The following is an 18,802-nucleotide window of genomic DNA, read 5'->3' as shown; positions in this document are numbered from 1 at the left end:
CCGGGGCTGTGCCTGGGGGCTGAGCAGGGTTGGGTGCCTCTCCCTCCCTGCACCCGTGGGGGCTGGCCTGGGCCCCATCTCACATTCCTTCATGCGCCTCTAGGGGAGCACGCCCCAGTTTGGAGAACACTGTATTAAGCTGACAGAATTCTTTATCCGTATGCAATTTTTCCACTTTTAACAATGGATGAACAGGACATTATATTTTTAAAATATATATTTCCTTATCCTCTTGTAATTGTTTATTTCTGTATTTCAGATCTCTGAATTTGTCACTGGCCTTCCTTTAAGCGATCATGAGCATTGACAAGCACCAAACGTCTGTGGTTCACTCCTGCTACCTAGTCATAAGTATTTATGACATCAAAACTTAGGTGATTAAATAGGACAGCCTAGTGCTTTACTGTTTTCCTGGTTGCAATAAAGAACTGTGAATCAAAAAAAATGTGATCTTAACCAAAAGTTTGATTGGTTTGATCTATTTTTTTTCTCCCTATCAAAGAGGATCTTTAATAAGTTTATGAGTTCTACTACTTGGACAAGATCATTTTACAGCAACTTAGTAAAGGGCATGTAAAGTATTTAGCATTTCATATTATGGTCATATCTTAAACCTACTCATTTTGATAGATGCAATTGTACTTTCTTCATACCACATTCTTCTGCAACATGAGCATGCATATATACTATATATCTTTACTAGTGACTGTCTAGCAGTTTGTCTAGACATAACTATTTGAATCTAGTGGGTCACATATTATGTACTAAGAAAAGGAGTACTTGTGGCACCTTAGAGACTAACCAATTTATTTGAGCATGAGCTTTCGTGAGCTACAGCTCACTTCATCGGATGCATACCGTGGAAACTGCAGAAGGCGTCTTCTGCAGTTTCCACGGTATGCATCCGATGAAGTGAGCTGTAGCTCACGAAAGCTCATGCTCAAATAAATTGGTTAGTCGCTAAGGTGCCACAAGTACTCCTTTTCTTTTTGTGAATACAGACTAACATGGCTGTTACTCTGAAACCTGATATTATGTACTAGTAGATGTAGTAGTAGGCTAATCAGATAGCCTAAAATCACAAACCAACTCTTCTGGCATATGTTTTTAGGGAAGTTCCTGTCCCAGTTGTTCTTCCTTCAATACCCAGTCCACTTCCACTGCTTCAGATATTCCCTCCTCCCATGTACACCTATGAAATATTCAAGCTTGCAAATTACCTGAGGACAGAGAGTTTCAAGCTGGCTTGCTGACATGCGAACTAGTTTCACACCTTCTTCATTGTTTGAGATGGAACAGGCCAAGTTGGCAACCTATATTGGAGAGAGAGAGAAAAAAACTTTAAAAAAGCAGTTTTTATTTCTGTTTAACATGCAAAAATTACAACCTCTTTGTTCTGTGATCAAGAAGCCTTCAAGAAATGCTCTCCTAGTTCTTGAAACTCAATCTAATACAGCTTTGCAATCACCAGCAACATCTGTTTTGTCACAAGCCAGCAGATCATAAAATAGTCATTCAAATAAGAAAGGCTGTCATCAGTGCTCCCATTTACTCAACTGAGAGGTTGCCACAAGGGCACCATTAATGATACTTGAAGTCACAGTTAAGTGCCCATTCCTACTTATAAACTACATCAGAATGAAAAAGCTGTAAGCCAACTATTTTATTTTAAAAATGTAGGGATGAACAAATTGCTGACCATCTGAGGGTTAAGCCTTATAGTACTTATTACCTAAACCCTCTTCCCTGAACAATCACCACATGAAAATGCTGGAGCATACAAAGTCAAAATGTTTGAAGATACAACATACATATATAGTGCACAACTGCAGTAGTACCGTGAAGCTTAATCTACTTTAAAAAAAAAAAAAAAAAGTACCTTTGCATGGAAAGTGCCTTAGCTACTGTATATGGAAACGTAATTAGCTATTATTGCATAAAAAACATTTCAGTTTAGCTTAACAATTTGACCTCCCTTAAAACTGCAGGATTCTGGGAAACATAACATCCCCCACCACCACAGTGCAGAGAAAATCACTGACCGAAGTTACGAGATCTATGCAAAACAGTATTTACTGGTGCAGACAGAGCTCAAGAGCACCTACTATTCCCCAAGATTTGCATGGAGTCTTGTGATGCTAAAACAGTAGATCAAATTTTTAGCCTAAAACCTGACAGTTTCTCTTTAAGTGGGCCATCTTGAAACAAAGACCTTTTGGGTGCGGGAGGGATGGGGGAGGAAGAGAAGGGGCATAGAATATTTTTATTTTGTTTTTTTAGCAATGGAAGGTATTCTGCATATTGGAGCTGCTCTCAGGGGAGGAAAATCTAAAGTTGAATTATGTTCCTTATTTGACGGGTGAATGACAAGCTTATTTTGAGCTCCAATACAGTTACATTTGAGCCTAGAAAGATGTAAAAATAGCATAAAGACAACTGAACTAAGATAAACATTGTGTACCATCCTACTAGAAATGGCAAAAGGCACCTGCCCAAAGTAGTGACTGAATCTCAAAGACGATAACTCAAGTTATGTTCAGTAAGGCCAATAAATGCACCATATATCTAACCAAACATATTTTTAGAGAAAATGTGGGGTAGTTACCTTATTTAATTGAAGTATACTACCTATTCATACATAAGATTTTAGATAAAGTTAACAGGAACTACAGCCAGATATTACTTTTTTCAATGCCTTTCATTCACTTCCTTTACCATAGTCTTTACCGCATCTAGAAAACATTCCTGCAGCAGCGACAACAGATAATAATCACATATCAATAAACCTAAGTGAAGAGTCTTGCCACTTCCATTAGTAATACTACAGCTCAAAGTAAATTCATGATGCAGAAACTTCTCACCCCACACCCTCAGTTCCTAATTGAGTGATGAATGATAGAAGATCAAACAGTCTCCTGATCAGCGGTACATTTCAAATTCTCAATGGCTGAGTACACAATGGTGGTGGAATAATCTTAGATTATTATTCATCCAAGTGCATAAATGTACAAGAAAAATGATAATGTAATAAAGTTGCTCTTTCCAAAACTAGAGTTCAGGTTCTATCGGCTTTTAGTAATATCATTGGTGTGTTAGCCTTATAGCTTTTATTTAGTTTAATTAGTTTTCATCGAAAAAAAATTACATCTTAAAATTGAGCTAAGAGTGACAGAGTAAATCTTCAGCGGACTGCCAGGTGGGACAGTGGTTTTTATGGACTGTGTAGTTTCAAAGGGGCATAAAAAGTTTTTGATTTAGCAAAAGCTCATTTTTATTGGGCTGCACTGAGTGTGAAAACAGCACACTGAAAAATCCCTTAAACTGCTGTTCTGCTCTGAAAAATGACTTGGTATGGTTCAATGTTTTTCCTCTCCCTATCGAACTATGTTCAGTTTTGTACATAAGGATCTTCTCCCTAAAATACCATGCCTGCGTACTAAGAATCTGAGCATCAACCTGAGCTCTTTTCCATCTTGCATATCATCAACAAAGAAGATTCTGGTGGCCATTTAGACCCCTAGGTATTGTACATATCAAAACCCAAAGAAGATAAGACAACTGCTGAACAAACAATTCTGTTGATGCATAAAATGGAACAGAATCACGCTGTGCTGGTAGCAAGCTAATGATAGTAAAAAAAATACACAGTACAATTTTTACTGTTGGTCACTAAAATGAGTGGCTGTGACTTTGAATGTTCACCGTTGGCAAATTGAAGTAGAGAGTCATCATTTTTACACAGTCAATTTCCAGAGTTACTAGGGAGTCTATTATCCCTAGCACATGCTGAAATTAGTGACCACTGGTCAATGTAAACTCTACACAATGTGTTCAACTCTTGTGTTTTTACTGCATGTCATGATTTGATACATTTTTCTTTAAGCACCAGTTTGCAGAGTTCTATAATTGTGAGAATCTCCGCTTTCATTAAAAAAAAAGCTTCTTGCCCTCGTGGTTGTGGAGAAAGTCTTGAACCCTAAAGATTTAGAACGCAAAAGCAACTAAGAAGAGCCCCCAGTGTATTTTTTGTACTTGAAATTTTTTTTTTATTAATCCCAAAGTTTTTAGGACCTTCACTGGATTGGCAATATTGCCGACGGGCTACATTTTAATGTGATTCAGCTTCTAAATCTGTACCTAATTAAATGACCAGATTCTCAGTAGTGAACAGGACCTCAGAGCCCCCATGGCACACTAGCACCACACACACACACACACAAGTGGATACTGAATGGAAGCTGTATAGAACTGCCTGGAGAGTGGCATACAACAGCCAGATATGGGAGAGACTGGCTTCTCCAAGCATAACTTGCTGAATTAAGAACAGTGTATCCAACCTGAATGCAAAAAAGGAAATCAAATTAAAAATCTGATGCTTAGTGATATTTTAAGAAATTTATTTTGTATTGTATATTCATTTCTTCCCCTTATCTCCTTGATGCTGGTAATCCTTCCTTGATAACTATCCTGCCGGGACTGCAAGTAACTACAGAATATATGAAATTCCATTGCAACATGTAACCCAAGAATATGGTTTCAAATGATTTGCACAATGGTTGACAAAAACCTCAGTTTTGTAAATGATGTACTAAGCTCCTAATCAAGAAGGAAACTGCACTATAATGTGCATTTAAAATTCTTCTTCAATATTTCTTAGGTGTATTGTGGCAGATATTCCCAAAGACCACATAACAGTTGAGAGGAAGGACAGTCTTGTAGTTATGGCAATGGAGTGACACCCCAAAGAACTAGGTTTTGTTCTTGGCTCTGCCAGAGTTCCTATCTTACCTTGGACAAGTCACTGTCTCTATACTTTAGCCCTCCATCTGTAACAGAAGGAGAAGACCTCAAAATGATTGTGTGAGGATAAAGTAATATATAAGGATAAAGTAGGGAGTCATAAAAGTCTATAAAATACAGCTAATTACTAAGTCTCCTTTAAAACCAAATCTAAGACAGTTACCTTTTCCGTAACTGGTGTTCTTTGAGATGAGTTGCTCATATCCATTAAGAGCGCTCTTAGATATCACGCTGCTCCTTCATCCTAGGTTTGAAGGACTTGCAGATACAACTCATCACTGAAGGCAGGGCAGTAGAGTTCAAAGTAATGACCAGAGTGGCTAGAACAGGCATTGTGGGACACTTCTGGAGGCCGATCAGAGCGAACTAACAGACCAGGGCATCCACACTGACGCCGCAGCGCTCCAGTGGGGACGCACAAAATGTTATTCCACTCGCCGAGGTAGAGTACCAGGAGCGGACCAGCTGCAGAGTCAGTGCGCTCTACGTGCCTTGCCAGTGTGGTCGGGTAGTGAGCTAGTGTGCCCAGGGCTCCTTTAATGCGCTGTAACTCGCAAGTGTAGCCAAGCCCTAAAATTTTGAAAGAACTATTCCTATACTGGGATGGACTGAGGAAAAATAAAAAGTCAGAGAAAGCAAGAGCACACTAAGGGCTTGGCTACAGTTGCGAGTTACAGCGCACTAAAGCAGTCCCGGGCACCCTAGCTCACTACCCGTCCACACTGGCAAGACATGTAGAGCGCTCTAACTCCGCAGCTAGAGCACTTCTGGTACTCCACCTTGGCGAGTGGAATAACATTTGATGCGCCTCAACTGCAACGCCCCGGTGTCAGTGTGAATGAGGTTTTGCATTACTGTGCTCTGATCGGCCTCCAGTAAGGTCCCATAATCCCCTTTAGTCAAGTGGCCACTCTTCTCATTGTTTTGGAATCGTTGCAGGAATGCGGATATGCCCTTTCAAAGCTCCGTTTCTGACAGCTGGCAGCTTATCTGCTCCGAGACAAAGCAAACATTACTATGGAATGGTGTGTGTGTGGAGTATGAGTGGAGTGTGAGTGTGAGACAGACAGACAGGAGGGGGGTCTGCTGCTGTCTGAACTTACAAGATAGTATGTGGACATGCTCCCAGTGCCCCCAAAACCCATTCTCTCTCCCCCCACATACACACAACACATGACCTGTCACACTCCACCCCACCCCCCTCATTTGAAAAGCACGCTTCAGTCACTTGCATGCTGGGATAGCTGCCCACAATGCACCACTCCAAATGCAAGTGCTGCAAATATGGCCACGCCAGTGGCTTGAAGCTGTCTGTGTGGACAGACTATAGCGCTTTCCCTACTGCGCTCTACAAAGGCTGGTTTAACTCAAAGCTCTACTTCTGCAAGTGTAGCCACGCCCTAACTCTTGTCAACAAGAAGAGTAAAAAAAGTGCTACTTTTAACTTTTTAGCTCCCCCGCTCCATTTCCCCCCAAGTCTTTTCTAATTTAACGGTCAAGAACAGGTTTCCCTCCCCCCATACTGAAAAAAAAAAATGAAGAAGAGGGCGTGGAACTCGAAAATCCAAAACAAAACATTCATTTCAATTAGAATTTTCCTGCATTGTTCACAAATGTTAACAGAATCCATCCCCAACACACCATCCTTAGTTTACACACCATAATTAGTTTACACATCATACAATAAGTTGCAAAGGGGACAAAGTTCCACAGTGGATCCCTTTGAGAGTTTACATTTTAAGAGTTGAAGCCAAGAAACAGTTACTAGCCTATTAAACATTTACGGTCATGATGATTTTTTTTAATCTGCCAATCATATAGAAAAAACTAGTCAAAAGGTACACTGAGTGGAACTCTGGTCTAAAGCTAAAATAAATGCTATTCTTAGGGCTGTGCACACTTGATTATGCTGGTGCAAAAACAAGAGCAATTGTAATTTCAAGCTTCATTATAAACAAGGGATAAAAATTGGTAGGCAAAACGTTTTCAGGCTTCAAAAGGCTGGAGTCAAAGTTTAAAAAGGTTCTTGATTGCCTTTAAGAGAAAGTTAATTGGGCAGGTGACAGAAATGCAAAAACAGGGAAACAATGAAATCAGAGCCCTGGGTACTCACATGCCCCCTATCAATGTAATACTCAATCACCTCCTTAGTATTTAAAATTAAAACTCCACCCTTTCTTCCAAGCCTGTAGGAGATAACTTTACTCATTTATCAGTTGCGTTTGTACGTGTAGAATTTATCAAGGGAAAGAAAAGTTGAAGAGTTTTTCTTTTAACTCTGAACATGACCAGGCTTGTGGCCATTATTTCTTCAGGTATTGAGTTTTATAGTCTAGGTCCAGCTCCTATGAAAGCTCAGTGTCTTACACTGATAAGCCTCCCCCATACTGAAAGACAATTTCTTTCTTCAGTGGAGCGTAACTGTCATGTGAGCTCAGCCATGGAGTGAGGAAATTTCCTTAACAAGGCAGGGCCAGAGACCTTCCAGCTTCTGGGCTATGATTAATGGATCAAAGGAAAGACCAGTGATCCTGATTCAACCACGAAGACTCACTGATTTCAACAAATTCCAAAGCAGACTAAAAGATAGCAGCACTATACCCAGAGGACAAGGAATGGAGGACCTGGTGAATCATCATCATTGTATGGCTAACCTTGGCCATCAGCACACGCTGGACTCAATGGTCCACTGTTCCTCCCCATTGCCCACACAGATCGTTTTTCTGACACCTGGCACCAGTTGAAAACAGGGAAAGAAACTTGAATGCTGACAGCAAAAAAATAAGCTAATGCAGACAGGAATTAGATGTTTCATTCTCAAAGCCTACGCAGAGGCTATTACAGGCCAAAAGAACCTTCCTATTTTCCTCCACTGAAGCTGCCAAAACCTGCCCCAAGGGGCTACTTAGGGTGGTAAACTGCTTCATTCTTGAGCATCTGCAACCTGCATCAGAACTGAGCACCACATGCAAGAAAGAACCTCCTACTGGCTGAGATCACACGTATTCTCAGACAGCATGGATCTGCTCTACCTATACACACCAACAGCCCGCCTGCATTCCCAGATTTCATTACATTCACTCATCAAGAAGTTCTGGACACTCTTAAGGAATTTCAGCCTAAGACTTGTGACTCTGACCCTGCACTTCTTGGGCTTGTGAGAGAAAGTCATGAATTGGTGCCCCTCCTGAACAATAGAGCCAGCACATCATTCAGAAAAGGAATCTTCCCTTCTTCTCTTTTTCACATGCAAGAGCCCAATCAACTAGAAGAAACTGACCAGGGATATATCTGTTCTGGCCAACCATCATGCATCAAGTCTCCCCATTCCTGAGCAAGCTCATAGAGAGGCTAGACATGGGCCAATTATAAGCTCACCTACTGAAACTAACATTCTCGACCTAGCACAATCCAGACTCAAACCAGGATATGTAAATGAAACTCTTTTAGTGAGGTTCACAGATCTCCTCCCGTCAACTGATAAGAGGGCAGACATCCATTCTCATCCTCCTGGACCTCTCTGCAGCATTTAACACCACTGATCACGAGATACTGTTGTCTCAGAGGAGTCCAGGATAATGTATTAAAATGGTTTGAGTCCCTTCTGGAGAGGCACATCAAGTGAGTGGTGATGGAAACTGCACTACCACTAAACCCCTTTCAGGAGTCCCACAAAGATCAATTCTCTCTCTGGTCCTATTCAGCACCTACTAAGTGAAGAGGTCAAATGACATGGACCCAAGAAACCAACAACATGCAAAGCTCTAATTATCCTTTACCACATATGAACACACCACTGCCACCAAGATGGCGCAATGATTGGACAAGATCAGTTCATGGATGAACAGCAGCTGGCTGAAGCTGAACCTGAGCAAAACAGAAATGATGCTGGAGGACAGAGGAAAGTATTTTGAAGAGTCTGCAGTCTCCTTTGATGAACGTATACATCCACAATTGGTTAATTCAGTCCATAGTTTAGCATCAGCTAGAAATCAGAGAGTACTTCTAAGCTCTCACATAAACATGAGGCTATCATCACCATTCGCTAGGAGACTCCGTTCCCTTGTGGTGGTGGATGACCTGCTCTCAGTTATTCACATCTTCCTCATTGCTCAGCTGAGTACAGCAATGTGATATACCTGAGCACGAAGCCTTCAGACTTTAGAAACTCTAACCAGCACAAAACACTGCAGCAACATAGGGAACCACAAACATACTGACCCTATCTTCTCTCTCTACACGGTTTTCCAATAGAATTTCAAATCAAGGTCAAAGTCTCAGTCCTTATCTTCAAGATGCTCCATGGCCTGGGTCCAGGGCATGTAAACAACTGCCTAAACTCCAGGATGAAGACTGGTCAATAACCACAGCTCTCTGGCACAACAGAACTCTACAGTAAAGCAGGACACAGGACTCTCTTGGTGACTGGTCCCAGATAGTGTAATCAACACCCCAAGGAACTAAGCTCCATCACAAACCACTATCTTCCACTTGAAGTGCAAGCCACATTTCTTTGACCTTACTTTCTAACAAATACAGATATCTATTTAAAAAAACCCCAAACCTAAAATCCTGCCTAAAGGAGACACTTCAAAAGGACAGGCTTCTCATGAGGAGAGTATGAGAAAACACATGAGATGTTTAGTCATGTTGCCTTAATGCACTACCAAAAAACAATCAGATAGTACGGTAATTAGCGTTGTATATGAACCTTCATAGAATAATAGGTCAATACACTGAACTATTTTGGCTATAACAAAACGAACTGGTCTGGGGAGCCAGTGCAGAAAGCAGTATTTCATTTCAAATCACATCTGTGCTCTACAGATTTTCAGTCAAAAGAAAATGACTTCTACTTTCACTTGTTTTAAATCTTTGTCAAAGTGCTTCAGTATGCGTGCTTTGGCTTACATATTTAGAATGGTCTCTATGGCCCTCAACACTTGAGTCTACTTTGGCTATGCCAGGAAGTCCCAACTGCTGCAGTCGAAACATCTTTCCATATGACAGATTCTGACAGGAAATGGGTCAAAAGTGCAGGTAGTCATGAAGATTAAAAATGCTATGATCCTTTCTGTCTACAGCCAGGTGAGACTGCCAACGTTTTATCATGTACCTACCTTACCTAGTCTTAGCTATGAACACACCTTATGGTCCTTTTTCAGTAGTTCCTTGTATTGGAACTTTAAGCCAGTTACTTGTACTTGGCTGGGATGTCAATCTTTTCTCTCCACTGCCATTATTGCCCGCTCAACTGCTTAATATTTCTATGGTACATGGGGGCTGGTTAATGTAATTTAGGACACATTTAATAATGTAGGAAGGATAGCATATAAGAATTCAAAAATCAGTGTGTTTTACTAGAGGCAGTCTTTCAGACATCACTTTCACCAATAAAACCTTTCTATGTATTGTGGCTACTAGATCAGGTGAATTGGATACCAGAACACACACTCTCTCTCTCCACCTATGAATAGCAAGCAAAGATTATTAAGTTTATGGACTTTAGCCAAAAATTTCAAATGTGGTGCCTATAGTTATGTAATTGGGCCAATTTTCAGTGATGCAGAGCACCTGTGGCTTACAAATCCTATCTAATTAATGTAAGTAAACTGCATTTCTGAAAAAAGGGACAGAGAAAGTAATACTTACTGGAGGAATTCCTTCTACAAATGAAACTGATTACATTACTTGTCTCAACTCCAACACTGCAAGCGATTAATAAGATTAAAATTCAGGTACGCGCCAACTGCATTAAGCTATTGTTGGTAACTTATACATGAAGAATTAAAATACAGGTATCCATTCACAAACCATGCAAAAAAGCTATTTAAGTGCTGTTGGGATGAAAAGATTGAGATACCTAGAGTAGAAAGTAATTTAGCCTTTTACTGCTTTCCACCTATCTTGAATTTAAAAAAAAAAAGTCAGTGTAAAAACACTTTTACACTGATAAGTACAGTTGTGTAACACCTTATAATGACTTTTTCCTACTCATTGTCTCTGCCTGTCACTGAAGAGAACTGCTTCTATGGAGGAATGGGAGAGGGAGAGACACTAATACCCAAACAATGCCAGCTCCTCTAATTCCCATTTGCCTCCACTGCCCATAACCTTGGCATCTTCCTTTGGCTGGAAAGCTTAACATTTGTAATTCTACCAATTGCCACCTCTTCAGAAATCCTCTTATACAGCAATATTGTCATGACTTTGCTCTGCTGAAAAATATTCATTCAGGTTTATCTACATTTATTTTGACTACTGCCGTTCCATTGTATGGCTGCCTTCTAAGACCAGTGAATAAGCAGAATACTCAAAACCACCACCAACTGCCCATTCATCTCAAGATTCAGTTCAAAGGTACATCATCTATTTAATTTCAAACTCTCCATTAGCTTGTTCCAGGCTCTCTCCCTCCATTCTGGTCTTTATTTCTTTTCAGATTTCATTTTAAGTAAGTCCTTTGCCTATGCCCAGTTTTTCTTCTCCCTCTGCTTATTGGCCTCATGAATTAGTGAGCACTTTCAGTGCCCATCCTTCCATACACCAACATTTTATGGAACCTGCAATCATAGAATATCAGGGTTTTAAAAACTTCCAAGGAAGGAGATTCCACCACCTCCCTAGGTAACGCATTTCAGTGTTTCACCACCCCCCTAGTGAAAGTTTTTCTTAATATCTAACCTAAACCTCCCCCACTGCAACTTGAAACCATTACTCCTCATTCTGTCATCTGCTACCACTGAGAACAGTCTAGATCCATCCTCTTTGGAACCCCCTTTCAGGTAGTTGAAAGCAGCTATCAAATCCTCCCTCATTCTTCTCTTCTGCAGACTAAACGATCCCAGTTCCTCAGCCTCTCCTCATAGTCCTGTGTTCCAGTCCTCTAATCATTTTTGTTGCCCTCCGCTGGATGCTTTCAAATTTTTTCACATCCTTCTTGTAGTGTGGGGCCCAAAACTGGACACACTACTCCAGATGAGGCCTCACCAATGTCAAATAGAAGGGAGTGATCACAGCCCTCGATCTGCTGGCAACGCCCTTACTTATACAGCCCAAAATGCCATTGGCCTTCTTGGCAACAAGAGCACACTGTTGACTCATATCCAGCTTCTTGCCCACTGTAACCCGTAGGTCCTTTTCTGTAGAACTGCTGCCGAGCCATTCGGTCCCTAGTCTGTAGCGGTGCATGGGATTCTTCTGTCCTAAGTGCAGGACTCTGCACTTGTCCTTGTTGAACCTCATCAGATTTCTTTTGGCCCAGTCCTCTAATTTGTCTAGCGCCCTCTGTATCCTATCCCTACCCTCCAGCATATCTACCTCTCCTCCCAGTTTAGTGTCATCTGCAAACTTGCTGAGGGTGTAGTCCACGCCATCGTCCAGGTCATCAAAGAAGATATTGAACAAAACCGGCCCCAGGACCGACCCTTGGGGCACTCCACTTGATACTGGCTGCCAACTAGACATGGAGCCATTGATCACTACCTGTTCAGCCCGACGATCTAGCCAGCTTTCTATCCACTTTATAGTCCATTCATCCAGCCCATACTTTAACTTGCTGGCAAGAATACCATGGGAGACCGTGTCAAAAGCTTTGCTAAAGTCAAGAAACAACATGTCCACTGCTTTCCCCTCATCCACAGAGCCAATTATCTCATCATAGAAGGCAATTAGATTAGTCAGGCATGACTTGCCTGTGGTGAATCCATGCTGACTGTTCCTGATCACTTTCCTTTCCACTAAGCGCTTCAGAATTGATTCCATGAGGACCTGCTCCATGATTTTTCCAGGGACTGAGGTGAGGCTGACTGGCCTGTAGTTCCCCGGATCCTCCTCCTCCACTTTTTTAAAAGATGGGCACTACATTAGCCTTTTTCCAGTCGTCCAGGACCTCCCCCGATCACCATGAGTTTTCAAAGATAATGGCCAATGGCTCTGCAATCGCATCTGCCAACTCCTTTAGCACTCTCGGATGCAGTGCATTCGGCCCCATGGACTTGTGCTCGTCCAGCTTTTCTAAATAGTCCCGAACCACTTCTTTCTCGTATGATTCTATGTAGTGTTCAGATGCTGTGTAATATGCTACAAAGTTTGTACTATAAAAAGGACTGTGTTTTCATTTGTGTATGAATGCTGTGCTGAGTTTGTACATCTTGATTTGTTGAGAAATAGAAGAGAACAACGCTTTGAGGGTTTATTTTGCTTGCAGTTATAAAGCTGTGAGAAGATAGTGTTCTAAAGATATTAAGTGCATCAAATCAATTAATATGCAAGGATTAGCTGATTATAATTAGCTTGCTGAGGGAGGTTAGCTTGGTCTGGAAGATGTATCAGATTTTAGATGATATATTAAAGAAATGTTGGTCATTTACTGCACATATTTGTTTCAAACTGCTGTCTGGATTATCCATAGCTAAATTAGTTGAAGAAAAATGGAGTTGGCCTCCTGTTTGGTTGAATACAGACTTTATATATTTTGCTCTCTCTTTAACTTGGGAAACACAAATTAAAAATGATTAATGAATTGTGCATCTCAGCCTTTTCCTCACCCTGAATCTGGGGCCATTTTTTTCTCTAACACAAACTTAACTTTGAACTCAAAATCGCAAATCAAATGGGGACTTTGGTTTTCAGAGATTTCTGATAAAGTAGCTCACTGACCAGAGAAAGTAGGGGTTCTGATACCATGGTAAGGACCGTGGTATGAGCCTAGATAGATTAAAGTCCAAGAATTCAGAAGTACATGTTTTCATGTCAATATTTGATTCTTTCTGATGCCAAATATTTTGCTTCTTTTCAATATGACTTTTCATCTGTGACTTAAACTTCTGATTTTCAGTTACAACAGGACTGATACAAACTGAAAAACAGATTCTAAACTTTCATTTTAGAAAAGTTATTTCCTAGCCCTTCTAGTTGAAATAACCTTCAACTTCAGCAACTAGATTCAATCGAGATATAGCACTGGCTCATGCCTAAGTCATAAAGTTTTTAATAAGATGAGTATATAAAATTACCACATTTAAGGTTTTTTGAGGCAGGAATTCTGGGACCAAGTGTGAAAGTTACTGTAGGAAATGGGAAAGAGTGAATGAGTTTGAAGTCACAAATGGAAAAACTTTACTAATCCCTGAAATAGATCATTGACGGAGAAGGAAGCACCAGAATTTTATTCTCACTAAAATCATAATTTGATTCTCACTGGGTAAATCCTGACAATGGGGAAATAATCTCTACATGTGAGAACCTAATGCCCTAAGAAAAGCTGCCTACGTAATCCCTTTCGATAATCAGCATAGTTCCCTCTTCACCTAAGAAGTTGATGCCTCTGAAAGAGCATACAGAGAACTCTGCTTCCTGGTCTTACATCAAGCCTTCTTTGTAGTAAAGGCTTTAAGGTAAAATCCCATCTAAGAACAGAACACTCTGGACACCAGGTTGCTGGAGGAAAAAATAAATAATAATTGAATTTTTTTTTACTTTTTTTAAATTTTAAAATATTAGGAACATCCCCATCCCAAAATATCCTTCAGCAGATCTTGCGTCAAGTCCATGACATTTCTAGTTGACAAATGCCTACTGCAAGCATCCATCAGTGACTTCTTTCTAAAGTACCTTTTTAACTGCATCACTACAATCCCTTTTTTAAAGTTAAAATAAGTCTCCCAATTAAACTGCATAGTGCAAGACAGTTGACAAAAGTCAAATTTAAGGTTTTGTTTTTCTGACTTACTAAAAATGTTGTGGACACAAGCTCTTTCTTTTCTCAATATTTACTGGCCTTTCACTTTTGAAATAGGAACCGAAGCACTGAAGTTGATTTTACAAAGTTGTCTCCTGACATTTAGTGGCCTGTGCCAAATGTTATGCTGGTCTAAGTCCAGCTGTTAAGATAACACATGCATATAAGAACACTTTGAGAAGGGAAAGGAAAAGTCAACCAGGCAATGACACACAACTTTGGTTGGAATGGAAGCCATGCTTCAGGATAGTCTAGTGAGGGGACTGAAGAGTCACACAGTAAGCTTGAAGATTCTGCGGTCTCCCCTAGGGAGCAAACAGCAGGTTCTGCCTTAGGCACAATGGAGAAAAATCAGTGATTTAAATTACAAAAATTGATGTTTTGAGGTATTAGTTGGTGAGTGCTACAGACCACCAAATCGCACTAAGGAACAGGATGACTGCCTCCTTATGCGCCTAACTAACATGCAGGAATAAAACTTTGTGATCAGGAGGGGATTTCAATTTGAGTGGCATATGCTCAGATCTCATGCTACCAATACTAAAGCATGCCTGGAATTTCTAAACATTATAGATGACAATTTCCTACCTCAAAAAATGTTGCAGCCAACATGGGGGAATTCTTTATTAGACCTTGTCTTAACATATAAAAGAGGACCAGATCACAGAATAAAATAAATAATGGTAGCTTAGGTACAAGTGATCATAGTTTGATCACATTTATAATGTGGAAGCAAAATAAAGTCCAGATCAGTAGTATTACACATGCAGCTTAAAAGTGGCCAATTCCACAAAGCTGAAAAAACAATTATGATCCAAATCAGCTGGGAGAAAATTTAATCAGAAAAATGTGAATGACAACTGGGAATCATTTAAAAACACCTTACTAAAGGCCCCATAAGCCACAATTACACAATTGAGTAAGGCAGCTGGGCTGGTTGAAAAAAACTGACCTGGTTTGGAGGGGAAGTGAAGGCCACTAATACAACCTTTTTTTAAAAAATAAAAGACATAAATGGAAGAAAGGAGAAGTCGATAGTAACTGAGATACATGAGAGAGGGGAACCCAGTCAGCCAGTTAGCTATAAAATTACTCTTAGTAGCTGTTCTCTACTTGCTTTCCCTGTAAAGGATTAACAAGTCCACAGGTAAAAGAAAAGGAGTGGGCACCTGACCAAAAGAGCCAAAGGGAGGGCTAGAACTTTTTAAAATTGGGAAAAGACTTCCCTTTGTCTGGGTGTTGTGGTTCTTCAGGGAGCAGTTATGCTGTGAGAAGTTGAAGGCCAGATATGAAAATCATCAGATCATATCTAGAACTACTTATTTAACAACTCAGATATGTAAGTAAATCAAGAATGTTAAAAAAAGACATGATTTGGTTTATTTCTGTTTATTTTTATTGGCTTGTGGACTCCTCTGTGTTAACCCCAAATGCTTTTTATTTTTCTTGTAACCTTTAAGCTGGACCTCAAGAAGGTTATTCTTGATGTTTAATTTTTGTAAGTGGTTTTTTTTAAATCTAGCAAAAGCCTAAGTTCCAGATGTATTTTCTTTTTGTTTTTAATAACATTTACCCTTTAAGAAAAAGATTGAATTTTTGGTGTCCTGAGAGGTTTGTGCATATGTTGTTTAATTAGCTGGAGCAACAGCTAACTTCCTTTGTTTTCTTTCTCAGCTCTTTCCCAGAAGCGGGTTGAAAGGGCTTGAGGGTACCTCATAGGAAGGAATTCCCAAGTGCGCCTTCCTGGGTTCCAAGGGGTTTGCATTTGGGTGGTGGCAGCATCTATCCAACCAACGCCAGAGAAAAGCTGTAACCTTGGGAGTTTAATACCAGCCTGGAGTGGCCAGTATTAATTTTTAGAATCCTTGCAGGCCCACACCTTCTGCACTCGAAGTGCCAGAGAGGGGTATCAGCCTTGACGGTAACAAATATAAATCAGATGTTAGGAATGATAGAAAATTGATAGGGAGGCAAAGGCACATCAGCAGAAATCTATGGCCAGCAGAGTTAAGGGCAATAAGGAATTTAAGTATAATAGGAACAAAAAGAACCCTGAAAATGATATTGGCCTATTTCTAGATGGAAATGGTAGAATTATCATAATGCTGTAGTAGGAAGAGCGCCTGAAATATAAGCCCTTGTATTAGAGGCCTGGTATGAGGCAAAATCTGCTCACAAAATTTGGCAAAAAGAGGGCTAATATTGCAAATACACATTCCTAAGAAGTGCTCGTCAAAAAGTGCTCAAGCAAACACATCCCAATATTAGGTACCAGAACATCCCGATATCAAGGATGGTACAAAAACATTACCCATGGATAACAGGAACACACTGTACCCTCCTAAAAGATACAGTCACGATGACAGTATGTAATAAAAATGTTTTAATCAAACCAACACGTACAAGAGAATGGGTGATAACCAGTGACATCGGGGGCCGTAACTATGTCAAAGGGCAGTACTAACTTGTTTGTATCGGGGTATAAAAATGTCTCAAAAAAGTATTTGTCTGGCCTTAGAGAGGAATGAAAAGACCCGCAGTTCACTAAGCTGGTCTATTGTTTCAGGAATACATGTATTAGTGGTATGGTAGAGTCTGCGGAATACTAGTACCCATACTTTGTCAAACAGTAAACCTGGCTGGGTGCTTTCGTCCCTTAACGGATCTTGTGGTCGTTGTGTGGTTCACTTGAGGTCGCCGTGCCAGCTGTCTGAGCAGGGCTAGGACGGCACACACAGAAAATAAGCGTGCGCGCGCACACACACAGAGCCAAACATCTGTCAACATCTAACCACAAATGCAAGAAAGGCGGAAGCATTCAGTATTTCTATTCTATATTGGGGATACACAGTCTCATCATATGAGGAGAACATTATTTCCATTCCACTAGCACCTCTGGAGGATGTTACATTAGCTACTAAAGTTAGACATTTTTAAGCCAGCAGGTCCAACTAAAACTTGTGCCCAAGAGTTTTAAAAGAGTTGGCTGAGGAGTTCGTTGGATCATAAATGTTGATTTTTCAGTACGTTTTGGAGTACTGGGATAGATCCATAAAGCTAATATGCCAATTTCTGAAAAGGATAAACAGACCGACCCAAGTAATTATAGGCCAGTGAACCTGACATTGATCCTGTGCAAGATAATGGAACAGCTAATATGGGATTGGATTAATAAAGAATTAAAAGAGGATAATTAATGCAAATCAGCACATTTGACTTGGTATTGCACAACAGATTAAAAACTAGAAAGATAAAAAGTAACATGGCACACATTAAATGGATTAAAGTCTGGCTAACTGATGGTCTCAAAATGTAATTGTAAACAACGAATTATCACCAAGCAGGTATTTTTCCAGTGGGGTCCTACAGGGATGAGTTCTTGGCCTTATGTTATTTAACATGTCTATTAAGACCTGAAAGAAAACCACCACCATTGATAAAGTTTGCAGGTGACAAAAAAAGAGGGAAACAGTAAATAATAAAGAGGACAGGTCACTGATTCTGAGCAATCTCAATTGCTTGGTAAACTGGGCGCAAGCAAACAAATGTGTTTTAACATGGGTAAACTAAGTGTATACCTCTAGGAACAATGAATTAGGCCATACTCACAGGATAGGGCACTATCCTGAGAAGCAGTGACTCAAAGATTTGGGGGTTATGGTGGATATTCAGCCAACCATGAGCTCCCAGTGCGACAATGTGATCAAAAGAAATAATTCTGCCAAATTTTGAAGTGAGGCAAACCACTGAACAGGTGGAAGTCACTGGCTAAGTACCAGGATTCGTTGAAATGCTAAACCGGGGTGGGCAACCTATGGCACGCATACCAAAGGCGGCATGTGAGCTGATTTACAGTGGCACTCTGCTGCCGGCCTGGGGTTCAGTCTGCCAGCCCCTCGTCCCGGCAGCTCCACTGCTGGCCTGCGGTCCTGGCCGCCGGGCCCGCTCAGCCTGCTGCCAGCCTGGATAGACAGAACACTGGGCCGGCAGTGCGCTGAGCGGGGCCGACCACCAGAACCCCAGACCAGCAGCGGGCTGAGCAGCTCAGCCTGCTGCTGGTCCGCAGTTCCATCTGCCAGTCCCTGCCAGCTGGGGTCCCAGCCGCAGACCCCACTCAGCCCGCTGACAGTCTGGGGTTCTGTCCGCTGGCCCCTGTAAATGTAAAATGTATTACTGGCAAACCATTTATTTACTGTAATTTAAGAAGACTTGGCACCCCACTTCTGAAAGGTTGCTGACCTCTGTGTTAAACCATCTTTT

General features: G+C 40.8%; 1 protein-coding gene across 1 annotated transcript in view; it reads right to left on the bottom strand.

The window, feature by feature from the left end:
• CTNNA1 (catenin alpha 1) overlaps positions 1-18,802 on the bottom strand; it is a 202,582-nt gene that overhangs the window by 47,564 nt on the left and 136,216 nt on the right. Inside the window, exon 10 of the mRNA XM_084637020.1 lies at positions 1,221-1,313. Coding sequence (XP_084493146.1) covers positions 1,221-1,313 — 93 coding nt within the window. The remainder of the gene's footprint in view (positions 1-1,220; positions 1,314-18,802) is intronic.

The sequence above is a fragment of the Lepidochelys olivacea genome (genome assembly GCF_965140295.1).
Source record: "Lepidochelys olivacea isolate rLepOli2 genome assembly, chromosome: 8".
Lineage (NCBI taxonomy): Eukaryota > Metazoa > Chordata > Testudines > Cheloniidae > Lepidochelys > Lepidochelys olivacea.
This window is presented reverse-complemented; position numbering and strand designations above follow the sequence as displayed.